Here is a 25,204-nt window from a genome sequence, read left to right on the forward strand (position 1 = left end):
AAATGGTTCGGTGGGCTAGCTAATTCAGCTTAAACATTAGATCTTTTCTTTTGAGGCAGCAGACGCGATTACATAATAAAGCCTTCCTCCATCTTTCCTCCATCTTTCCTCCATCTTTCCTCCATCTTTCCTCCATCTTTCCTCCATCTTTCCTCCATCTTTCCTCCATCTTTCCTTCATCTTTCCTCCATTCCTGATGTCGGCAAGGTATAGTATGACCCTATACACTGCACGACTAATCAAATCTGAAAACCAAAGTACATGCCGTTTTTACTTGAGAATCCAGATATTAGAGTTTTGTTTCAGGTAGTTCTATAATTATTTCAAAGCAATGAACCATACACAGTATTTTCGGCGAACTTGCGTAGCTAACCTTGTCGCGAAGTCATTTCCTGCATTTGATTATCTAGAAATCGATTAAAATTGAGACAATTAAATGTGCATAACCGGGTACGGTGACAACATTGAGTTATCTTTCGGTAGTCTACGGATAGATCTAATTCGTAAATAGATACGGGTCATGGCAGACATACAGGTTATAAATGGAGAGCTCGAGCAACAGATTTCGACCGCATATGCACAGCTGTCTCGAGTCTGCTGGTTGTACACTAGTTCTGCATATTCCAATACTCCTCAGAGTCCTTTTTGGCGATTTTACTCAGAATAGTAATGGACTGCTTCGCCGCTACCCTGGCCTGGAAATGGTTCAAGAAATGGGTGACCATTACCAAACCTACTTCGCAAGATCAAGAGGTCTGCTATGTTCTTGCATTGTATGAAGTTCTTTACTGACATATTTAGATCATCATTTTTGCTGATGTGGAAAGAGGGCCTGATGATCTCGTGGTAACATTCCTTCGGTCTCGTTTTTATGATCGCCTTCCTTGGGGCGAGTTCAAGGAACTCGGAAGCTCAGCGACACTTGCAGTGGTTAAAGCTGGCTGGAACTGTTTCAGTCTGGATCAGCTGGCTGAATCGATACGCGAAGGGCGATTTAAGGACTCAGATCTAAATAAGGCTCGGAAGAGGGCAAAGGACAAACGGAAGAACAACTTCAGTCGGAGCCCTTCTGATCCAATCAGTCGTTTCGGTTAAACAGGCAAGGTGGTGTGAAGATCGATGCCTGTGACTGCAGTCAGCTATACATTAGTGTATATGGAATATGTATGACTTGTCGGCGCACAGTAATAGTTGGATTTTATTTTACTCAGAAAGTCGGTGCTTTCGTGGTAGCAATCTCTGACTGAATTGGAAAGAGAGAATCATAATCAGTCTGAGTTGTACACCATAATCAAAACGGTCTCTTACCATATTTAATCCCTCCAATACCCCAAAGCTTTGTTCAAATAGTACGGCATCAGGTTCCTCAATCAAAACTCAATATGATGAGCTTAGAAAAAAGCTCAGTGGCTGCAAAGTGATCATACAAAAGTCCACATTACGCGTTGTTTGTCCTCAATGCCTTCAAGGGTTTCCCCGTGCCGATGTCCTCTACCGCCACTTCAAGACCGAGGGAGACGACATTCATAAGGGTCTCAGCATGCGAAAAGTTGATTTCAAAAATTTCCTCGACTGCTACCAAGATGCTTTGGGGGCTTCAGTTCCTGCCGAAAAGCTACGGTATGGTTTCGAGTTTTTCGAGGTTATGTTTGTGGTTAAACATTATGCCAATGATGCTGCAAAAGGTCAGTCGGAGCCACGAAAGGATATTTATCACTTTGAAATAGTAATGCTAACTTAATCTGCTGTCTTAGTTCGAATGAACAATTTCTCTCAGTCATCAGAGGTGTATGAAAACGAATTGTCCGCTGAAGCATAAGAGTTAGCCTTTCTCCATATCGAACCGGGGCTCTCGAAAGCCAGCCGCAACAATGAATCTTCCTACCAAGACGGCTTTCAGCAATTAATGAACCACGTATTCCGACGTGAATGGGTAGATTCTACTAGCAGATAACTCTGGATGGTTTCAGTGAAGGATCTAGAAGTACCTCCCAATTTTACGTATGGAGACTATGTTGGATTACATAGTGGGACTCAGCCACCTTGACTCTCAAATTTCTTGAGGTATCTGGTAAAATGTATTTCGCTGGTTGCTTCTCACAAAACTTATATATTCACTGGGAAGTTCAGTTGTTGCTTTTATCACCCGCCATATCTCTGAGCTCAGTGATTGCCGGGAGTCCTTGTAGTATATGTGTTCCTCATTTTAAGCGTCATTCCAAGTCAAATAAGAAGCGAGAAGAAAACGAGGAGTGGATCCTCTTCCGTTGATTGGCCGAAAGGATAATGTATCAGTATGGTAAAGGCGAGAGACACAGAGGTTCCTTTCCGCACTAGCGGAAAGTAGATCCTCGGCAGGTCCCTGTTGCCAATACAGTACCACTTAACAACATACCAAACACCGTCAAACTTGACGAGGAGAGGAGAGAGGCCCACCCTAAGATCCTCTACCCCGCAGTGCTTATCTTCTCCCTTGACTTCATTCCCTCCAATATGTCTAGCCTCCAGAGGCAATTCAATACACAGAAAGAGGTTCTTCGGCAATCAACGATCAAGTATTTGTGTCCAGAATGTCTGCGAGGTTTCCCACGACCAGACACTCTATACAGACATTTCCAAGATGTTAAAGATGAGGCCCACAAAGGGCTAAGTTTGAGAAAGGATGACTACAACCAATTCTACTCGTGCTATCAAAAGTGCCTCAGAGCTTCGATCCCATCGAAATGTCTGCCCAAGCCGCCACATTGTTTTGAGTTGCAGTATGTCATCGAACACTATGGCAAGGATTTAGATAACGGTGCCAGTACAACATCCAACCATGGTATGTGGGTGGAAACCAGGCCCGGCGGCGACATACAGGTAGTAACACTATTAGTCTGAAGTTTCACCGAATTTTCACACACGTCCTGTCTTTCTTGATGAGTCAGTACAACCTGTTCCAATTTATTACGATCGCCAAGCGCGTGGCTACAGTCACCGTCCACTGCATGATGCTAGCACAAGCTCGCCGTCCGGTAAGAATCCGATCTCCAAATTTACCCATTCAACGGCTGATGATGCAGATATTATAATTGAGTGCTTGCAATCATTTGAGCACCTGCAAGAGCTCCATGATGCGATAGTAGAATCTAAGATATGTGGATTTATATCTCAAATGGACAACTGGCTCAGTGGTACGCTGCCTCGTGTGAAGGACGCCTCTAGTGACTCCGGTATTATCAATCCATCTATTGATATCGACATACCCTTAATACCGCTGCGTGATTTGATATATGAAGGGGTAAGGCTCTAGGAACAGGTTAATCTCAGATCATTAATTATTGGTTGTTAGGTCGGAAAGTACTCCCTATTTCGGACATCCAAGGATATTATCACGCCTCACAATATCATCAAGGCTGTCTACACTGTCCTTAGGATAGAGAGTTCGGGTCTAATTGGTGATTCGAGAGTCACGGTCGGCAAATCTATCTGGGTCGAACACCAAACCACACTGTCAAAAGGTCTAATCCTCCTTGTAAGCATCGCACCAATTTACACCGTTGGACAGAAAGCTTAAGCCCGGGAGGCAACGCCATGTGCTGTGAGGATGGCTTTGGAATCAGTACTTGACAGCACATGCTGCCGAGAACTCGCAGTAGCAATAATCCAGGCAGTAAAGATGCCCTTGTCTTTTCTTTATCTAATGGGGGGCAATAAGTTCAATCGGAGAGTTATTTCATCTGATGTAGTTAATAATAAATACAGTAGATTGCTGCTTGCTTGAAAGGCACCCTAAGCGAACAAAACCATAGTAACGCATCAACAATAGCAGTTCAGCTTCCATCAAGCCCGCTACTACTCTGTGTGAGCAGCTGAGTCCTCCCACTCAAAGAAGACAACATTCCACCTGTATCTAAAAGCCCCTTCAAGATTTGTCAACAACCAAAACATTTCTTCCTCGAACGTTCTGAGTGACGTGGGATACTTCGACCGATTGTTGTACTGACTCCAGATAGTTTCGCACACGTCGATGAAATCGGCCTTGGGTTGCCAAATAAAGTGACGGAGGTCTTGAGAAACAGAACCATTCGAGTCGAAGTGCCAAGCAAGAAGAGATAATTTCAGCAAAGCATCTTGAGTGAGCCTACTTGAAATATTTTCCGCATGGCTGCAAAGTAGTTTGTTCTGAATCAAATGAGATATATCCTTGTTGTAAAATGCCTCCCCATTCAGGCTCTGGCACTCTTGCAGAAGAGACCTGGCGTCTATGCCGATGTCTATACTATAATCATCGCTAAGGGATTGTTGCTGACTCAAGCAGAATACCAGCAAAGTCTTCAAAACAGATTGCGCTGGGACTTGGAAGAAATGTTCGTGGATCTCAGACTGGTACCACAGTCATGCTTCAGCTAATGTCTCCTTGATACAAAGAGGGGGTAAGCCTACCATTTTTTCGTGACTTGGGTAGATGAGAAAGTGGGTGTTTGGCGGGCTGCAGAAGTTTGAAGCACGGAATATTATGTGTTGCTCCATAAAGCTAGAGACGGAACCGTCCTGCTTTATGAGAGTGAGAGGTCACTTGAGAGCATGTCCTTGCTTTGCGTGTGTCAGCGGCCAAATCTATCTACCCCTATGGGCGCCGTCATGCTTCCACAATTGGAAAGAGGCGTAATGCTTTGGAGACTAATCCTCTCCCGCCCCCGTTTGACATATTCTGGTGTATTGAAACTCTTTGTACCCGGCATGACATGGACATCAATGCCCGCCCCTGCATCTCTGCTTTCCCCTCATTCAATTTGCAGTAGCTGAACTTAGTAAATTGCCCAAAGCGCAGTAGCTGATTCAGTGAAGTACTGGCTAGACTAGAGACAGTCGGATTTATTGGTACACAAGCTACATACATTTTACCTACCGATAGCTGCAAGAACTCTCGCCGTAGGAATTAGAGCAGTGATGATCGTCGTTCGGAAACAATGCCCGCTGTTATATTGTATGTAAAGGAAGGGTGTGTGATATAAAGCTTAGGTGCGTCTTCTTGCTCCAGAGTCATATTGTTTCTTTAAGCAATTGCCAATTTTATGACCGATATTTGAGCGTTTACGACGCCCGAAGACCCCCTCTTGATCGTACACATCATGCCGGACACAATTGCTATTCTATGTGTCATCATTGTTTTGCTGTTGCTTATAGCATGGGGAATTCTTGGCAATCATCTCTCCAACTACTGGGATGAGCTAGGAAGACAGTATAGGTTAGTACAAATTTCGCCACCACAGTGCACTAGCTCGCTCTATGAAGATTGACACTGGCCAGGGATATTCCGTGGCAAGCGCTTGTCTAGAACACCTGACGAGCCTAGCGACCAGTGAGGTTAATGGCGCCCTAGGCCATACACTTGACTTGACACCGAGAGGACCTCATTCTACCGTGACGGACACAACCTTATTATGTGTGCTTGCTAAGACATCGCAAATGGATCACTGATGCGGCTATGCGGCAATCTTTTCTGCCATTCCTCAGCTTCCTTGGCCGCGACGGGCTCTTCTACTACAGTCGTCGCGAATGATAAATGAGGATGCGGGGCGTGCACTCTTACCGACTTGAATTGTTTGTGTTTGACACCCACTAGTGGTACTGATGCGCTCGGGCCCATTCCCACTTACACAATCCTACCCTTAGTCATTGAGTCGCCGCGCAAGTTTGACACATTTTGGCGTTTTGAAAGAGTTCGTTCCTGTAATGAAGAAAAAGTACGCAGTCGTAGTTCTAGGCCTCAGGCAGGAAGCAAATCCCTGACAGGTGCGGCAGAGAGTATTGTATGCTTATTGGCCACGAATCTCTGAAGCTAGTGCATTGCCCGTACCGGCTCCTATCCAGGCCATAATCTGGCCCCCGAAAATCATTGTCGCGGTTGCCCATGCTCCTCCTGCGAGCCTTTGAGCCCCACCTCCTTGACAGAAAACCCCCTCCACCAGGATAAGTCCGTACTATCCGTTCCATCATCATTATCGCTAGTATGCAGCCCGAGTGCCAATTACGAGCGCGTCTGCGCAGGCTAGTGGATAAACCCACGGAAAGCGCGCATCATGTAATTATACCTTCGCACACCACTCTGCACCGAGGGGGGTTGTATTCGCTGGGACGTCTTGTATTCGGAAAGCATTGCCATGCGGTTACTGAATAGACGTTACTTAGACACCTGCTTGACTGGCCAGTACATAAGACTGCCCTCGAGCTCGTATATCGAGCCAGACCACAGGATTCGCAGTCTCTGACCGTCCACCATCACCTGCTTCAGTTATGGATACGAAAGAACCCATGTACGGTATACTATCGCCCGATATTATGCTTGAGGGTCTTCTACCCGGCTACAGCTTTCTGGCTCGACTTTTTTCGTTCTATCTGCACACGGATACCTCGGTCTTTCTTCTTGCTTTTATAGCTTCCTTCGTGATTTTCACATATGCTGTTCCGGTGCTTTTGACCCGCCTGTATTCCGTTCTTCTCGATTTGGCAGCATCTGTTGAGATCCGATATCACGATACCATATACAACGACGTGATGCAATGGGCGTCTCAAGTACCTGGGTTAAGGGACGCGCGGAAATCGATCGCCGGTACCAAGAATAATTTCGTCTCTCCGTGGGAGAAGGACGAGCCAAAAACTGGCTGGCAGGAGCTTTCTATGGAAGAACTTCAGCAGTTTGACGACGACCCACGAGATTTCTGGGTCAAAATTAGACAACTCAAGAGATATTTGCCTATTCGATACACACCTGCACCTGCTGGCTTTCACTTCTTCTTTCATCGAGGGTATCTTCTCGGTTTCCGTCGTCAGCCATACAAGGATGCCGGCAGCCCTTGGACTGATCATCGCGAGAAACTATATCTCTACGCGTGGCGTCAGTCCGTTCTCAGAGATCTGTTGGATGAGATACAGGGAATTGCTGAGAAAAGGAACGACGATCTTATACGCGTTAACCAAGCATTAAAGGATGGAATGGTTCCTCAGTGGGCCGGGCTACCATCCAAAAGACCACGACCTCTCTCGACTGTTATTGTCGAACCCGATATCAAGCGCGCAATTATCGCCGATTTGACTGACTTCCTCCAACCGCGCACTCGTTCCTGGTATCACGAACGTGGTATTCCATACCGACGGGGGTATCTCTTCCAAGGCCCGCCTGGTACCGGTAAATCGAGTCTTTGCCTTGCTATTGCGGGTTTGTTAAGTCTCCAAATATTCACAGTCAGTCTGAATTCGAAGACCGTCGATGGAGACAGTCTCAGTCGCTTGTTTCTATCCCTTCCTGATAGATGTATTGTGCTTCTCGAGGATGTGGATCAAGCTGGCATCGCAAATCGCGATCTTGACGAAACCCGCCCTTTGACTGACGTTACGTCAGAAAGTCCGGACTGTGGAGAGAACATTGATACTCCTGAAACCTCTAAGCGCTTTTATGGTGGTGTGACCCTCTCCGATATTCTGAATATCATCGATGGCGTATCTGCTCAAGAGGGTCGCATTTTGATCATGACCACGAACGATCCAGACAGTATTGATAAAGCTCTTCGGCGCCCTGGCCGTGTGGACCGAATCTTTTCCTTTGGATTAGCAACTGAGAGGGATATCAAAGAACAATTCCTGACCTTTTTTGTGAAGCCTTCTAATCAATCCTTCATTGTCGAGCCTCAAACCTTGAATGTGAACTGTGCGTTAGAGTCGGCGTCGCCAGAATGGTCACTCGATGAGATCATTCACTTGTCGGACTCCTTTGCTAACAAGGTTGAGTCGAATAAATACGCTGCTGCACTGATTCAAAACTATCTTCTGTGCTACAGGAAAGACCCTGTGTCTGCAGCACGCAATGTGACGCTCTGGACCAGCCGTATGCAGAGCGGAGAAATATACGTCGCGTCTTAATTGAGATGGAGGTCTTGAAACGGGCATATGTGGCTTGTTGGTGATCTGAATGCCGGAGGTCGAAGAATCTATATAGGTCATCGAACTAGGACTTAGGACGGTTAATTAGTATGGCACAAATCTGTTCTTCAGAAGCTTAGACCTGTCCTACCTTTCGTTTGGTGCCGGAAGATTTTCGATGCCAACATTCTGCCTTGGTAGGTTGCCGCGTGAATCCAGAGTCTGTGGCTAGACTTCCAGTGGCGGTTTGATGAGTAATCATACACACGTGATAAGGAAAAACCTTTTTTCCCCACAATTATCATCTGGGCTTTACCTCGTTTTATTTTACTCTCAAGTATGAACTAGGTGGACCTTTGGAAGATTTCGTAATATGCTCCAACAACAACTGGTAAGTCTACCGAACCTGATTCTGTTTCAATCTTTCCCAAATCTTGTTCATAGATACGTCACTATGCCGACAAGATCGACTGGGAATCAAGGAAAGCAATTTATTGTTAATTGGTTGAACCAGGAGCGGTCAAAGTTATCCGAACTCAGAAGCAAGGGCCACTGTACCAAGAGAATATGACAAAAATTGTGCATATAGACGTTGATTGGCCGAAATTACACGGGATAAGATATCCGAGCGGTATCAAGCCCTGGTAGGAACACGATTCATAAGTGCCGCCAGCGAACTTCCTACACCGTAGCAGAAATGAAACCATTCGATTAATATAGAGGACTTATGAACAGATATTCATCGCATACTCTCAAGCTCTTTCTAAATGCGGTCTATCGCCCCAGCGCCTTCGTCCATTATCGCTACATCTTCCTTCGGGCCCAAGGTCTCAGCAGCCCGGGTCCGCAAGGCGTCGGCAGCATGCGGCGAGTGCAAGCGACACAAGACAAAGGTAACAATCCTTCAGTCTCTATTCGGTCTCAAAGCATACTAAAGATGACAGTGCATATTTAGGGACAAGGCTGCTGCCTGCGAACATTGCACTGAGCGTCAACTCTCCTGTACGCTCGACTTGGATAGAGATATGCGGCGGAAATCGGCCTATAAAAAGAGAATTAAAGAGTTGACAGAGGAACGGGATATTTTACTCCAGCTATTTCAAATGCTACAGGACATTTCGGACGCCCATACTACACCATTCTTAAAATTTATCCGAAGCAAACCAAGTCTCGGCGATATACAGCTTTATCTGAGTACTAAAAACAAACAACAGAGGTCCGAATCTGCCGAAACTGTCAATTCTCCTCAGATATCAACACAAGCCAACAGAAGTACACTGTCGCACCGAGTCCTTAGCATACAACAGCTTTTGGATATGCCAACACACTGCATTCCTGCTGACTCTTGAACCCAGCAGTCTAAAGTGATGATAGAATTCTTACTGGAATCAATATAGTTATTGTGGACTTATCGGTGCTATGATGGGTTTCACCGCGAGCTGCTCCTGCTGAAATATCCTTTGGGCCAGCAACTTGATTCTGCTATTTATGGATATTGGTGTGCCAATCTTGTAATCAGCTGTAACTAATCCTATGCCGGAAGCTAATCTGAGGAAAGTACGTGATACTACCCTGGCATATAGGTTGGCTGGCGCTACTTCGAACATTATTCCCCCAAGTGTGACAGCTTGACACGGGCTCGGGATTCGGCATTCTCCTCTGTTCTAACGGATCAAGTAACAATTCCGATTAAAGATTTAATGTAGTTCTTAGTATAGCTTAATTTGAAACCTTTAATGTTTCTGCATCCTCCAGCAAATAAAGACTTGAAAGTGGTTTTCTACAAATGCAAGGAGCGAGAGCGGATTAAATCCGTAGCTTACTGGTCAGTTCATAAGGATAGTAAGATTCTGTAAACATTCTGGAGCGACATGAATATAATCCAATTTGGAGTGGCACAGTTGATGGTCGACCGGTGCTGCAATTCGGAAATAGTTTCCGCCCTGGAGCGTCAGAGTTCAGGTAAGTAGCTTAGGTTCGAGCGGTGACGTTGAAAACATGAAAATGATATAAAAGCAAGTGTTGCAAGAACCCAGGGAGGCAAATTCTATATTTTGTTTCCTTTTCCTTCGAGCAATTATTATGAAGCATCCTTTATCGTGGTATACAGCTATTCAATACCCAAACTGATTATGGACAATAAAAGTAGTCCATATACTCAAGAGGAGGTAATAACAGATTATATTCCCTCTTTTCTTTTTTTTTTCACGGAAACTGCTCACTATTTGTCTCTCGGTTAGCAGTTTTCCGAAAGAGAACAGAGAATCTTGGCCAAGTACAAAAGCCAGATATCGGGGGATTTGCGTCGATATAAGTCTAGAGTAAGTTTGAAGCCGGCTCGGAAAGAGTACAAGCTAACAACTACATAGGAACGAACATACTTTGACTCTGGAGATCTTGCTCTCTCTGAAGCCAACAGAGTAACTGATGAAGGAACTTTGCAGACCGGCACCGCTCATCCTTCACGGCAAACTATTTCTCGTCCCCATGCCCCGGTACCCGAAGGAAGCAATGTGGATAATCGTGCGAATGAGGAAGTGCTTCGCAGAGTGAGTCCAGGTTGTGAGATAAATAAAAGCCACTTGAACCAGATGGCTGTTACAAAATGACCATCCCAAATAGTCTATTCGGATGGCTAGTTAAATGCCGCATAAGGGTTGTAACATTATCATTAAGCTGATCGGATCTGAATTCCTTGTTTCAAGCATGGTCTTTACCTTAAAATCTTAGTTTTTCCAACATTCATATCTTTAATTCATGAACAATTGTCCCACTATAGTTCGGTTGCTCCCTGTTGATGCATTTTTTGGTCTGTCTGAGGTGCTTCAATTTCAGAGAAATAACAAGCAAATTGATACTACCGAAGGATATAATGGCGGCATCTATAGCTGACTACATAAAGTAATCGAGGCAGAATTGTCTACACATCTTTCCGGACAAGAATCTAGCCTTCACGCGTCCTCACGCGTCGTTATAGTGGGCAGATATTTCGATACCAACATCCTGCCGTTGTAGGTTGCGGCGCAAATCCAAAGTTCACGGCAATACTTCCAGTGGCGATTTGATGAATAATCATTTACACATGCTATGAGTAAGCATTGCCTCTCCCTTAATTACATCATCTTCTGAAGGGCTTAGGAGTTGAACTCATACACCTCCAAATCTCCAGAAGGGTTTACTGCACCATCTTAGCTATGCCATCACTGTACGAAGAATGCTCTCGCTGCGGTCAAGAAACAAGTGGGGCTCTGTTCTGTTCATCATATTGTCGCGAAAACTCCATCGCCAATCCACAAACGCCGCACGAGCCTCAGGAGCAGAGTGCGATCCGCCCGCCACCTCAGACTACGAGATCTTCATCAGAGTGGGTCTTTCCCATTGAGACCCAATCTCAGCTTGGACAATATCCAGATTCTTTTAAACTACTTTCACCCCAAGGCCGTTCGACACCAATTCCCCATAGTGCTCAGAACCAATTGAATGAGTACGCTTCTTCATTTATCCAAAGCTCACGCAAAAACGGATTGGATATTACTCCGACCGACAGAGGAACGATGCGACCCGAGCCTCGATAGCCAATATCTACAACAATACCAAGTATAAACAAAACGCAAGCTTAGAACGTATTTCCGATAGCAACTGGCGGGACAATTCTGAACTCTGCGATACATTTGTCATTGTATTTTCCTAATCGACGAACAATTCATACCAGACATTATTCAGAAATTTGCCCCCCTCGGCGCTAGGTAATGTAATTAGGCCCATACGATCCAGAATCTGACCGAATTTGTCCGTAGCTAACATGAATCCTGCCCGCTTCAATTTCCTCCTGTGTTGTAATGAACCAGACTTATTCTTTTCAGTCACAATGTACTAAACATAGCGCATGTATAACAGGCCTGGCGGGGTTTACGGCCTAGTGGGTAATACAAGATTAGATATAGAATAGACATGAGCCTTATGCTATTGAGAGTATTCTTTTTTCGTGCCTTTCATGTATTCTGCACCGGAAGAAATCTGTTATCAACACATACGGAGGGTAAAGTCAGGTTGAAACTGTAAGGAAATTCCAAAACGAGATATAGATTGCCAGACAGTGTTTCTAGTGTCCTGTCTTGCACGAACTAAGCGCCATTCACAAATTCAGGCCCCCTCTAATCTAGGTCTCCGCCCTCTTCAGGGTTTCGATCTTGCCTTATGCCGTAACTTAGTCGAATAGTGGACTTGTAGGGATGAGACAGTTCGTTCAGGAAAATAGTCTGCAATCTCAATCCATGACATTGCTTCTCTTTCTTTCAGCCGAACCAACTGCGCATTTTCATCTGATGTGTATGGTCTTTGTTTCCCTGAGATATCCCCCGGATGCGCCTGATGCGACATCGAACTCGTGTCAGGTACAAAGGTGAAATAATACGCAGGTTTGACTCCAGCATCTGATACGACTGTGAGCAGAGCTTTTCCGCTTATCCCATGAATATCCCGGGTACAATTGCATGAAGCGGGAATTGAAATTTCCGGAGGGCGAGAGACACGCTTAAATGCAGGCTTCCGGGTCTTCATCTTCGGAGTCGAGCCCTCAATGCGAGAGAAAAATTTATCTGGGCTAGTTTGATTAATGGCGGCTTGGCCTGAGCGAAGTCGCTTGTTGCATGCTGCCGCAGCGGCCCTTGTGCTTGCCCTGGTGGCTCTTCGCTGCTTCCATGAAGGCGCGGGTACAACCACAGCTACTGACGGGTAGCGGACTGGGCTGTTGCAAGTTTGGATTGTCCTAGCACCAGAATTCTCTAGACTAGAGCTCCGGTTCAAGCGAGAAGAGAGGCCAGATGCAGTTGACTTGGCTCCAGCGCTGCCGGAACTACCAGCCCGCTCCGAAGCATCAATTGCATGGGAGCATAAATCTTCACTTAGATCAGGTGATCGGCACGGGTTTGTAATCTTTCCACCAGCTATAGCACCGGTACACTCTGAAAGAGCCCGTGTGATCAGCGAGCTTCCCTCCACGGATATCTGATGGGATTCACAGGTTTCGGATTGGCTGCTAGTAGCATTGCCCTCTTGTCTGAATGCAGTCGCGGTGACACAAGGAACCGGTGAGATCTCAGCTTTTTCCGCAGCTTCGCCATAAGGCACGAAATCTGGAGCATGTTAGAAAAAGAGAGGTCTATCTATAATGTTGTCGAGTATAATACCAACTTACATGGCAACTCATTCTCATGTACATCGGGAAAAACATAATCCAATTGGTCTGCGCAGCATGGTACTGGTGTCGCTGAGGTGTCTTCGAATAGGACTGGCTCGGATGAAGCTAAGCGAGAGCCTCTATTATCCGACTGAATGTCAAGCGCGGCTGGAACGATTGGTGCGATAGATTTTTCGGCACCTTTTGTCGTTTGATGCTCAGTGACGGCACAGAGCCGATCAATCTCAAAGTCAAATGTATTCCATAGATAAGCAGTCCCGCTAGATGGTAGGTCCTGTTTTGAAGTTGCCTGGGGTAGTCCTGGAGCTACCTCAGTGGGAGAGAAATGCTGGGAGGTTTGTGGAATATGGACTTGTGGTGAATTCCTCCGATTATTGCAGGACGGCTGGCTTGGACCATGGTAGAACTCGATTTGATCAAGATTCACTCTCATTTTGTTCAAAAGACAGACAGAAAAATAGTAGAGTAGATCTTAGTACTTCAAAAAGCGGTAGGTGGAAGCAAAACAGTAGAGAATCGATTGAAACCATGCCTATTCGTAACTTGCGATCCAGAAGATGGAAGAGACAAAAGTAGGAAGCTCTGCCAGTCCTTTATAAGACTCAGATGACATGTGAGTACCATGGTGCGAGATCGGCCGCGCAGCTCCTGGTAGGCTTCGTACTACTGGAGGCATTCGTCGTTTGTGCCTTGTCGAACCGGCCCTCGCTTGTGTTAGGCGCAGAAGCGGGAATCCCGCCAATAGTAAGTTGAAAGCCTATAGGAGGGCTTCAGACTTCCATTACCCAGATTGCATAAAGACCCTATTTCTGAAAAGACAATTTGAAGAGCGCGTCCTTCGGGACCGAAAGTCATACGGCAGGTGCGACCTGTTGTTTACAGGCCATGCACATCATTCGGTCATGCCTAGCGTAAATGTTTCCGTTCAGCCCCAGGGCGGCTTGAGGCATTTTTGCTGTTGGTCAGCATAAACTAGAAGCTGGGCTAGTGAGTGATCGACTTCGCTGCTTGACGGATATGTTCGGTCGCGCTCTGGCTAGGTTAGTGAAACGATACGAGATCAGGAGCACTGTGTTGCCTTGGCGATTAGACAGAGGGCAGAGCTAACGTATTGAGTCCCACGAGTCCCACAACGACAGCACTAGTGTCAGTTTCATACAGCCTTTCATTTTACTCTCCTAAAGAGTGGCTGAGAAAGTAGATTTGAGGGAATGGGGAACACTTCGCATCCCAATGTGATCAGAACTGCCGGTGTTCCATCCAATAATCAACAGTGACAAAGCCACCAAGGAATGAGATGGACATCTGATTACAGCACTTTCACGCACCCAGTGCAGGTAAAACTAGATAGTCGAGCGAGAATGTAGCACAAAAGCCAAGGATGTTGCGTGCCATTTGCCATTACACTTGGGCTTATCCTGGCCGTTCTGGTCAAGTGCTTGGAGAAAGCGGGCTGTGCTAAAGCTGTAGCGTACAATTTTTGCGACTTGCAGGGGGCGAAGGAAGAGGCCACGTCAGCCGATCCGAGAAAGACCTGGGAAGTGAGATTAGGAAGGGAGATGATGTTGCAAGATGACGATTTCCGTTGAGCGACGCACCCCGGTTTTATATACATGGCAGACGTTGTCCGGTGGGCGGTAGAAGAAGGCAGTTCCTGATCAGGCCTAGCGGAGTGTACCAAGCCTGTTATGGACAGGCTAAACCGCGAACAGCCGGCGCGATGCCGTATCTAGCGCGGGCAACGCAGGCGCTAAACCTAGAGAAGCGGGCGCCGAAAACGGCCGCGCTCCAGCAAATCGCAGTTTTACTGTCTTATTTAAAGTATTTTTAAAACTATTTTATCTATTTCTAATATTATAATTATAAAATCTGTTTAGTTTTTACAGTATTTTTAGATATTTTTTAAATATATTATAAATACTATAGTTTTTTTTAACTATATATTTTTTTACTTAATTTTTTTTATAATTATCTTTACTAAAACAGTTAATTATTTTATTTATTTAATAAATATTATAAATACTAGATTTACCTCTGCTCTACTATTTATAATAATTTTTATTTTTATAAAATATTTTTTTTTATAAAAAATTAGCTACTTTTTTAGTTTTAAACTAAAGTAGATTATAATTTTAACTTAGTTTAAAGTAGATACTATAATTTTATCTACTAGTTATTTTATAAATAGTTTAGTTAACTATTAATTTTTTATCTAGTAATTTATTTATTTATAATTATAGTAAACTTTTAATCTAGGGGCCTCTGTAGATATTTATAGTATTAAAAAAAATTACTTTAGCCTTTAAATTTTTTTTATAAAACTATTAGTTTAGATTTTTAGTTTTTAGATTTTATCTATAAAAGCAGTAGGTCTGTAATTTTTTTTTAAAATCTATTTATAAAATATTTTATTTTTTATTTATTTATATTACCAACTTAATACTGGGTATAATCTTATAAGTAGTATAATAAAATCTTATTTAATTATAAAAAAAATCTGCTGCTTATAGATTTTTTTTTAGATTATAAAAAAAAAATATAAAAAATAAATACAGCTATACAGTATTAATATTTTATATTTTATAATCTAATTTAGTTTTTATTTTTTTTTATTTTTATAAATAAGTAAACTCTGGTTTTTTTTTATAAGACTTAGCTTTAAATATTTTTAACTAGACTTTTTATTATTTATTTATAGAATTTTTTAGCTGTATTTTAAAAAACTTATAAAAACTAGTTTATTTTTTTTACAGTAGGATTTAGCTGCCTTACCTTTTTATAGATTATTTAAAATATAATTTAAATAGGTTACTATAATATATATTTTTTAATTTTTATTTTAGTTATTAGCCTCTGCAGTTAACTTTTATCTAGTAATAAATATATAATAAATAATATAATTATAGATACTGTATTATTTTTTATTTATAGGCAGATTAATATATATACTAGTTTTTTTAGTTTTTATAGTACTAGAATTAAAGTTTTTTAAATTTTTATATAGATACTTTTTTATAGTACCAATTTCTAGCTGTTTCTACAACTTAGTAATCTATTTAAATAAGTATAAATATTTATAAAGGTTTTAAATTAGAATCTGTACTTTTTTTTTAGTATAGATAATTTATTCTCTACAGTTAATATATAGTTTTTTATAATTAGATTAAAAAAGTTATCTTTAGTTTAGCTTTATATATTATAGCCGGCTATTACTTACTGGGCTATTCTACAGAATATTAAATAATAAAATTATAAAAGCTAAAAAATAAAATAGTATAATAAATAAATAGCTTTTATAAAACTAAAAATACTAATATATTATTTTAAAGTATTATTACTGCTTTATTTAACTTACAAGGCAGCTGCTGCTTTTAAGGGCGGCTGTAGCCGGTTTACTTAGCTGTTATATAATCACCGCCTTAGATTATCTATATATATTTCTCTTTACAGATATCCGCGAAGGTTGGAAGGGCTGTTTGGGCCCTTACAATTAAAGACTAAATAAAAAAAGTACCTATAAAAGATAATTAAGTTTTATAAAATAAATAATAGCAGTAGAGTTGTATTAACTTTTTCTACTTTATATTAAATTATTTATACTTTAATTAAAGTAGACTAAAAAGTAATATAAAGTTAGTAATATTAGGATTTAATATAACAACAACTGCCAGTACTTTATTTTACCTTATTAAATCCCTATTTAAAAAAAACTAAAATATTCTTTAGCTTTTAGTTGCTATAATAAATTAAAAATATAACTTTTATATTATAATTATATAAGCAGCCTAGGAACTAAGTTAATCTGTATAATAAATAGTTGTTTTGGAATTTGTAAAAAAGCTAAGTTACTGCCTATTTATATCTAATAGAAATTAGAAGTCTAGTATTAAACTTTTATAAAAATTAATCAGCTGGGCTGCTATAGCCAGAAAGTATTTAACTAAAACTATTAGACTAGGAAACTAAATAAAAGTAAAGGATTAATATACTTTGTAAACTCTGCTGTATAAAATTAAGTCTTCTGTTTAGATTAAATTATTTTTTAAATAGATTATATTATTTAGTTTTAAGTTCTGTAGGCGCTTACTATGCACTGATGATTAAAGCTCTTTTAAAAAAAACTTATTTATTATCTGTAAGGGCGGATTAATTGGTTAATAAAGCTGTACTCTATATTATTTAACTTTTACTTTATTATTATCTGTTATTAATAAGCTGATGTATGTAAGGTTATAGTTAAGCTATAGTATAGTATAGAAAAAGCTAATATAGTATAATATATATTAAAAAAGCTGTATTATTTCCAATAAAACCTAGCAGTAAATTTTAGTTTTACTGTCTTAAAAAGAAGTCTTTTATTAGGTAATAGATTTATATCAGGTGTTGTCCAAGCTCGGGTGGTGAGGAAGATTTTAGGCGGTATATAATCTTAAGCAGTAGACTAGTCAGACCAGTCCCAGGTGGTGAACCAGTCAAGGCAGTAAACCAGTCTCAGGCGGTAGACCACTCTCAGGCGGTGAACCAGTCGAGGCGGTAAACCAGTCTCAGGCGGTAGACCACTCTTAGGTGGTGAACCAGTTGAGGCGGTAAACCAGTCTTAGGCGGTAGACCACTCTTAGGCGGTAAAGGTGGATCTAATCAAAATATTAACTCCAGTAGCAAGCAGTAAATTTATTTTATTATTAGATAATTTTTTAGTTAACTTATTAAAAGTTGTATTTTTATATATATATACTTTTAAATAAATATAAACTTGTCTACTACAGCTTTATAAATATATTATTTAATAAAAAAGAAACTCTGCTTATAACTGGAACTTATCCGGAAGCTAAATTGCAGCTTGTCTAAATTTAGACTTATAATCTAGAATTAAAACTATTTAAAATTAGATAAAGGTAAAAGTATTTTTTATTACTTTAAATTAAGTATCTGTATAGTAGTAAGCTGCTGTATATTTTAAATTAGTAGAATATATAAAATAAATATATATTATTTTAAAAGTACTTTTTCTAAGATTTTATATTTAAAATATTAGCTAAAAATATAACTTATTATAATATTAATAAAAAAGTTGTAATATATCTAGACTGGTCTTGTTCTAAATATACCTAAGCTAAAATATATCTAGTTATAGGCCTGGAGAAAGAACAGCCGGATAATATAATAAATATATATAAAATATAAATAATAAATAATAAATATTTATATAAAAAAATTTAAGTATTAGACTATGTCTTATTTTTATAATAAAAATTAGATATAGGTAATTAATATATTAAAAGTTGTTAGTTAAGTTATTATATATATAAATAGTTAAATATTTTTTATATTTTATTAGTATTTAATTAAGGGTTAGTAGCTTTAGCTGATAACTGTTAATTTATTTTTATTAAATATTAAAATATCTACTATTAATTTCTGGTACTTATCTGGCAGTAATATACAGCTATTTTAATTAGCTAAATTACTTAGTATTTTTTTTTATAACTGCTAATTATTAGTAGAAGATAATTCTACTTTTTTATTTACTATTTACTGTAAATAAAAAATAGTTATTTTTTATTTTTATTACTATACTAGTATACCTAGGTTTATACTAGTACAATAAGTTATATAAATAATTATAGACTTTTAAAATTTATATAGAATATGCTAAAAGTTTTTTAATATTAATAATTTATAAAATTCTTTTTTTCTTCTACTATTTAATAATATATTTTATAATAGACTTTTAGATTATATAACTATACTATTATATATATTATTTATTAACCGACCTTATATATACTTTATATTTAATTTTAATAATAGAATACTGTAGTCTGCCTTTTATACTTTTCTGCAATATAAAAGGAGTAGCCTTTATTTTTGTAAGTAATAAGAATATAATTAACTATTTTTTTCTTTATTTTTAGTTTTTAAGATGCTTAGTTGTTTAGACTAGAGATAAATAAATTAGCATATCTGTAGTATAGTTAATAAAATTAGATAAACTAGCTAACTAGGTTATTTTTTAATATATTTTTATATAATTTTTTAGTTAGACTGTAAATTTAAAGTTTTCCAGGTACCAACTTATTGCTATATATACTACTAAAAAAATACTTATTTTATTATTTTAAACTAAAGATATTATATCTAAACTATTTTATATATAGTATTAATACTAAGAGTAAAAGATATTTATAGTAATTATTTATTTTTTTACTAGAGTATATAATTACAGCACTTTGAAAAATATTTAAAAAAGTAATACTGTATAACTTTAATATAATATAATAAAAAAAATACAGTATTTAATTCTGTCTTTAAATTAGTATATTTTAAAAAAATAAAAACTATACTAAAGGTCTTTATTTGCAGATTAAGTAATTTAATATATACCTGTAAAAAAGGCCTTATACTAGTACTGCTAAGCCTTATTTAGCTTTTAGATATTTTTAAAGTAGCTTATTATATATATACTATAAATAGATAAGTTTTAAGGCCTCTGGTGCAGTTAAATATTATAAAATCTAAAGAGTAGTAGATAAAAAAAGTATAGATTTAAAGTAGTTGTAGAGTATTATTAACCTTTAAGTAAATCTTTTTAGTAACTATAGTAAAAACTTAGATTAATCTAATTAATACTTAAGAATATGTTGCTGTTAGAAAGTTTAGATTAAATATAAAATAATTATTAAAACAGGGCTTAATATTTTTTAAGAACTAGAAAAATAATAGGCATACCGGCAAGATAAAAGTAAAATAGCTGATATTAGTAGTATATATTTTATTTAGATTATATAACTAGATTGTATAAACTTAGATATGCGGATAGAATAATAGTTACTTTTTTAAATTAACTTCTGGATTAATCTGGGATTGTTTAGGGATTACTTAGGATATGTACTTTTATACTTCTTCTATACTCCGGGCTGTTTAGAAAGCAAAAAGCAGCACTAAGTTTAATCTAAAGCAGAAAGGGAAAGTTGCTTGATTTCTGCAGCAATCCAGTTTGTTAGTATATACACTCGCATAAGCCGGAACTTAGAACTTTCTTTTTCTTTTGAAAAAGCTTTGGAAAGAGATACTAGCAAATCATATCATCAAATCATTATCTAGTAAGTGAGTGATGTCATTTTTGTGGAAAGTCTCTGGTATTGAACCGAAGAGAATTGTGTATGAGAGGTACAATACTGTGCATTCTGAGCACTAGATCTACCTAAACCAGCTCTGTTTATACTGATCTAACACATCCCCAACCATCCCGATAAAAGCCCAGGGGGAGTTCCCGTGCATTACATGAGACCAGACCTCCACAACCTGATCTGCTAGAGCAGCAAACCCTGTGCGACAGGCATCGGTTCTACTGCCCTGGACAGATGCCATGCCTTCGGTGACAACGTTTCGGATCCAGTCGATCAAGAGGGTTTCGGGCTCTAGCACAATCAGTTAGCAAAGTGTGATGCAAAGGCGAGAGTGCTATCGAGGAATGTATGCCCAGAAAGAATTGGAGACTTTGCACGTACCAGACAATGATTCACCATAACTAGGTGACTGTAGCCCCCGGAGCCATTTGGAGAGGTACACGGCACACTCAAGCCCGCACAGCGCCGTCTCTATGCTCCAAACCAAGGCCTGGTTGTGTTTGACATACTGAACACCCAGCTTGACTATCATCTCTAAGACATGTGTGGCGTGGTGCGCTGCCAGGAGTTCGTCCCACTGCTGCTTCGCAGGCGCAGACGAGTGAAGATGATCGGCTACGGCTGCTGGGTTCCAGGACAAGAGCCCCGTAGAGTGGTAGCTGTCGTGTTGCAGGCAGTTGCGAATGTACGCTAGGCTCAGCAAGGCGCTGGAAGTGAAAGGTAGAGGCCCGTTGGGATCGAGTGGCTGAAGATTCGACTCTGGAGTTCGCTGCCAGAAGGTGGTCCATCTACGCAGTGCCGTTCTGAATAAAAATTAGCTGTAACGACTCTTTGAAAAGCTTTCAGGCGACTGACATACCGGAAGAGGACCTGGTAGTCTAGCGAAGGCGCCATGCCCAAGCTCGCGGGCAGGATTTGTACCCACATCACCATCTGAACCAGACCATGGAGTAGGACGTAATTGGACACGGGGCTGGGGATGCATCCCTGAAGTTGACTATCTTGAGACGCTGACAGTAGACCTCTTAAAGCGTCCCGGAAAGTACTACGGGTGCTCTGACTGCCTTGCCGAAGGAACAGCCATGTGGTTGAATCTGGCGCTGTCCACTCAGGACAAGAGCACGGCAGCTGTAGCTCAAACTCGTGACCCCAGATGATGGGCAGGAGTCCATACGCGACGCTTTGGATGTTAAGGAAGCAGAATGCGAGTAGCTTGGTCCGTCTTTCGGACTCCTGTCCTGCCCAGGTCTCCCAATTGTCGGTCGACTGCGACCCAGCTTCTTTCAGGCCACTCAAGCGTAGGGAGTGAGCAAGCATTCCGCGCAACCTGAGAGATTCGTTCCTGAGCTCGGCATCTTCGCTCCAAGTTGCAAGTGTACAGAGGCATAGAAAGCATCGAACTTCATCTATGTGGTTATCACTGCTGCTAAATTGGCAGTTCGAGCCTGTCAACCGTGCCAAAGCTTCATGTTCTCTCTGACGCTGGCGGTCCAGGAGCAACAGCTTTGCAAGGAAAAAGAGTTTGGTGGCTGAGTGTACTTCATACCGACAAGCCGCGCCGATTGCCAGCATAGACAGACACAGTTCGGGCGAGCATGTCTCAAGCTTGAAGGTGGGAATATGGGTGAAAGGTACGTTGAGATAGAACCCTGTGACATACCCCTCAAGGAAGCGGTTGAGCGAATCTCTGGATGGCAGAGACACGTCCGGTATCAAGCAGCTTCCCAGAGCCTGTATTAGCTTGTCTCTTTGAGATTCGGTGATGACTGGGTGGGCAAAGTGGGCGACGATCTGCGTTCCTATATATGTTTTGTCAAATGCTATTTTGTGGATGGGAAGATGATTCATATTTCAGCCTACCTAAATTGTGCTGGGGTGTTGGGAGAGTGGTAGGAGCCGGTGGGCCCTGGCTAGTTGCCAGAGTGACTGGGATAGCATTTGAAGCTGGTTGCGTGGTAGCAGTGTTGAAAGGCTGAGTAGTGCTGTTGAGAAGTACTGCATTATCCACAATGTTTTGTTCAATCAGAGGATCTGATCCGATAATCTTAGTACAAATCCAATATATGTAAAAGAGTCCGCACCATCAGCTCGAAGTAATTGCTCTAATTCCATGAATTGGTTGGTAAGGATCGAAGTGTTGCTGCTTTGTCCCGTTAATTGTTTCTGAGTATCCATCAATAATCTCAGTGTACTCACAGAATAGGCTGCCCGGTCAATACCTGGGAAGTAGAGCGCGGCAACGACTCAGGAGTCAAGAGGTCGGCATTTCGGCGGATGACACGAGGACCTTGAGACTTAGGATGGGAGCTGCATGCTGTAGCTCTTTCTCCTGGAAGGGGGCTTGCAAGGGTATTCCCCTTGAACTCTCCATGTACAATGCGTTCATGACGTGTCAGAAGATCACGTCTGGAGAACTCGGATCCACATGCGCAATTGAATGGTTTCTCATGAGTATCTTTACAACAATGTCAGAAGAATTGTGCCATAGGAAGCGGACAAGAGCACTGACGTCTTCTTGTATGTCGTTGCAAGTGCTCGAGACGGCGAAACTCTCGGTGACAATAGTTGCACTGGAACTCTTTATTGTTGGAAGAGGAGGTGGAACTCATGGCGGTCTAAACTCGTCACAAAGCCAGAGCCTCAAGGAAAGCCAACTCTTGAATTGCTATACGAAATGTATAGCGTTATGCAGACATTGAATCCATGCGATCATCCGAAATGCATTCGCTCGCAACGTCGTAGAACTAGGACTGGTGGCGACCTGGCATTCCATTACTCAGCATAGCTTTGGGGATAAGATTTGGAGAAGTGGGGAAGGGAAGTCAAATTGTTCTCGCGTCGATGATCATGGATCTTTCAACGTTTGGCCTTGGTTGCTATCAAGTCCCCAATGTTGAAGAACGTTTACTCCCTACAGTGAGTAGATTTCATTGCAAGAGAAATTATATTCATTCATGAATCGGCTTAGAAAAACAAGCCCTTCCAGATAAGGCCGTGAGAGAGCTAATACACAAAGGCTGTCCAAGCCAATTTCAACCTCACTTCTCCTTGGGAAGAGCATGCAGAAAGGGTAATAAAAATCATAAGAACTGCCAATCCGCCAATATCAAACTGTCATACCACGTTCAGACAAGTGCAGGCAACACACCCTTGAGAGGTAACCGAAGAGAAAGTAAACAACATGGTTCCCTTTTGGTCGAGTCAGTTGTGAAGACATGATAAGCTTAAAGGCCGCTCAAGAGGTATTCTACTGCTCCTTGTACACTACCGCCTGAGCGACGCAAAGCTGCGATGTTCCTCTCAAACTCGTAGAAGCCCATATCGTTCAGTTGACGGAGCTGCTCGGCGTAGCGTTCTTCGGGGGGGCGGTTGTCTTGAGGAGCAGGCGCTCCAAAGCCTTCGCCGAAAAGTGCAGCAAAGGGATTACTGCCAGCTGCACCGGCATTGCCTGGCGCGCCACCCATAGCTTGCATCATTTGCTGAAGCATTGCGGGATCCCGAAGGAAAGGATTCTGTTGCGGGTCAAGGGGATTCAGGCCACCTTGCCCGCCCTGGCCTCCAAACAGAGCAGGGTTCATGAAAAGACTGAACGGGTTCTGAGGCGCTTGCTGCTGATTCGACCCCGAAGTGGTAGTGTTGCTATTGTCACCCGTAGTGCCCTCGGACGCTCTCTCGGTAGAGCCCGGCTGGGTGTTGCCGGCTGCGGTGGATGGAGCTCCTCCGAAAGCAGGGTTTCCTCCAAACAGAGCGGCGAAGGGGTTGCCGGCACCAAGGCCTGCAGGCATGAAAGGATTGAAGGCAGCGCTGGGGGTGGGTGTGCTAGCGTTATTGTTGTTGTTTTGGGTGTTGCGGTTCTCTTCGGGGGTTGTGTTAGTGACACCCGGGGCAGGGAAAGCGCTGCCACCCAGTCCAGCGCCACCCATAGCTCTCTGCATCTGCACCATTTGGCGAATTGAGCTGGGGTCCGTGAGCATACGACGGAACTCGGGACTCTGGAAGATCTGCCGTGCGCCGGGGCCCATGTCGCGCAGCATGGGGTTCTGCTGGATCATCATATCAATCATTGCAGGGTTCTGTAAGGCTTCGTTGATTGTGGACTGGAATTGAGGGTTCTCGAGCATGCTCAGCATCGTTTCAGTATCCGGAGGGGGGCCCATCTGGGAGTAGGTAGGTTAGCGATCATTCTGTAGATAGCGTTGAGCTGTTTAATACGTACTCCACCGTCTGGACCAAACATGCCAGCGCCCGGAAGCTGTGCAAACCCCGCATATCTAGCCCCCGTCAATCCGGCAAGAGGGTTGTTGCCCGTGCCGGCTGCGAGATTCGTAGGCACCCCGGTGGCGGGAGGATTGGCGGCAGCACCAGTGGGCGCAGACGTAGAGGCACTCTGCGTGGAAGCTCCAGAACGTTGATTACTGGCAGCGCTCTTGACTAGATGGATAGTATGTCCTTCCTTGATATTGTAGGAGGCCAGGGTTTCGTTGTCCTTTAGCACTCGTCCGGAGTAAATCAGGCGCTGACGTTCCGCGGGGGTATCGGCATATTCCGAGGTTGCGAGCTTCTCCTTTAGATCTGACACTGTCGTTGACAACGGAAGGGTGAGTGTGTATTTGGCATCATTGGAAGACTTGACAGTGAAGGTGATAGGCGAATCCTCGCTCGGGGCGGTTTCATCAGCCATGATCTGGGGTTATTCGGTTGGTATCTGCGGTTGGCGGGAGAAAGAGGTCGCAAGAGGGGCTTGATAGGAGGATCACGTCACACGGGTAACGGAAGTTACGAGAGAAACAGGTGAAATGAATGCGATCGGGAGAAGGGGAACCGTGATAAAATGCGGATGATTGTAGGTGTAGCAACTAACGGGGTTGATCGCAGCCAGACCTCGTAGGTAGGTAGACTAATGAATGGGTGATAAGATGGTGTTGGTGTTGTCTTGCTGCGTCTTGCTGCGTCCCGCCGACCGAGGAGGCAT

The 25,204-nt window shown here is 41.9% G+C and overlaps 6 protein-coding genes across 6 annotated transcripts; 3 read left to right on the plus strand and 3 right to left on the minus strand.

Annotated features, from left to right (window-relative positions):
- Positions 1–804: 804 nt before the first annotated feature.
- On the plus strand, positions 805–2,880 carry BO86DRAFT_306705 (uncharacterized protein; the record flags this gene model as incomplete). Its single annotated transcript, XM_025667706.1, has 2 exons — positions 805–1,081; positions 2,459–2,880. Coding segments are annotated over 2 exons (699 nt in total), but the record flags the coding sequence as incomplete, so codon positions are not given.
- Positions 2,881–6,279: 3,399 nt separating this feature from the next.
- On the plus strand, positions 6,280–10,545 carry BO86DRAFT_454408 (P-loop containing nucleoside triphosphate hydrolase protein; the record flags this gene model as incomplete). Its single annotated transcript, XM_025677058.1, has 13 exons — positions 6,280–7,867; positions 8,012–8,099; positions 8,251–8,293; positions 8,638–8,795; positions 9,117–9,174; positions 9,300–9,400; positions 9,486–9,520; positions 9,658–9,744; positions 9,804–9,864; positions 10,013–10,070; positions 10,143–10,223; positions 10,272–10,451; positions 10,525–10,545. The coding sequence occupies 13 exons, from the start codon at positions 6,280–6,282 to the stop codon at positions 10,543–10,545; spliced, it is 2,559 nt and encodes an 852-aa protein (XP_025530289.1).
- Positions 10,546–11,063: 518 nt separating this feature from the next.
- Positions 11,064–11,752, plus strand: BO86DRAFT_387014 (uncharacterized protein). The gene has a single exon (XM_025671481.1). It carries the CDS (start codon positions 11,097–11,099, stop codon positions 11,475–11,477), a length of 381 nt encoding a protein of 126 aa, XP_025530290.1. The 5' UTR covers positions 11,064–11,096; the 3' UTR covers positions 11,478–11,752.
- A 326-nt stretch (positions 11,753–12,078) lies between these two features.
- On the minus strand, positions 12,079–13,535 carry BO86DRAFT_377147 (uncharacterized protein; the record flags this gene model as incomplete). The annotated part of the gene is made up of 2 exons (XM_025670576.1): positions 12,079–13,037; positions 13,100–13,535. 2 exons carry the CDS (start codon positions 13,533–13,535, stop codon positions 12,079–12,081), a joined length of 1,395 nt encoding a protein of 464 aa, XP_025530291.1.
- A 6,731-nt stretch (positions 13,536–20,266) lies between these two features.
- On the minus strand, positions 20,267–22,997 carry BO86DRAFT_407845 (C2H2-type zinc finger protein). The gene is made up of 7 exons (XM_025674304.1): positions 22,742–22,997; positions 22,429–22,687; positions 22,314–22,375; positions 22,093–22,263; positions 21,092–22,031; positions 20,614–21,035; positions 20,267–20,523 (listed from the first exon to the last, which is right to left on the minus strand). Exons 1-7 carry the CDS (start codon positions 22,839–22,841, stop codon positions 20,303–20,305), a joined length of 2,175 nt encoding a protein of 724 aa, XP_025530292.1. The 5' UTR covers positions 22,842–22,997; the 3' UTR covers positions 20,267–20,302.
- A 166-nt stretch (positions 22,998–23,163) lies between these two features.
- On the minus strand, positions 23,164–25,198 carry BO86DRAFT_387016 (ubiquitin domain-containing protein DSK2). The gene is made up of 2 exons (XM_025671482.1): positions 24,449–25,198; positions 23,164–24,389 (listed from the first exon to the last, which is right to left on the minus strand). Exons 1-2 carry the CDS (start codon positions 24,911–24,913, stop codon positions 23,457–23,459), a joined length of 1,398 nt encoding a protein of 465 aa, XP_025530293.1. The 5' UTR covers positions 24,914–25,198; the 3' UTR covers positions 23,164–23,456.
- Positions 25,199–25,204: the final 6 nt, after the last annotated feature.

This window comes from Aspergillus japonicus (assembly GCF_003184785.1).
Source record: "Aspergillus japonicus CBS 114.51 unplaced genomic scaffold BO86scaffold_9, whole genome shotgun sequence".
Classification (NCBI taxonomy): domain Eukaryota; kingdom Fungi; phylum Ascomycota; class Eurotiomycetes; order Eurotiales; family Aspergillaceae; genus Aspergillus; species Aspergillus japonicus.

What these genes read in the sequence shown, in the direction of transcription:
- BO86DRAFT_387014 (XM_025671481.1), top strand. Translation starts at nt 11,097, where the DNA reads ATGCCATCACTGTACGAAGAATGCTCTCGCTGCGGTCAAGAAACAAGT.
- BO86DRAFT_387016 (XM_025671482.1), bottom strand. Translation starts at nt 24,913, where the DNA reads ATGGCTGATGAAACCGCCCCGAGCGAGGATTCGCCTATCACCTTCACT. An exon ending in TGTTTGGTCCAGACGGTGGA is followed by an intron (nt 24,390 to 24,448) that starts GTACGTATTAAA and finishes ACCTACTCCCAG; the next exon opens with ATGGGCCCCCCTCCGGATAC.
- BO86DRAFT_407845 (XM_025674304.1), bottom strand. Translation starts at nt 22,841, where the DNA reads ATGAGTTCCACCTCCTCTTCCAACAATAAAGAGTTCCAGTGCAACTAT. An exon ending in GCAACGACATACAAGAAGAC is followed by an intron (nt 22,688 to 22,741) that starts GTCAGTGCTCTT and finishes ATTGTTGTAAAG; the next exon opens with ATACTCATGAGAAACCATTC. An exon ending in AACACCCCAGCACAATTTAG is followed by an intron (nt 22,032 to 22,092) that starts GTAGGCTGAAAT and finishes AAACATATATAG; the next exon opens with GAACGCAGATCGTCGCCCAC.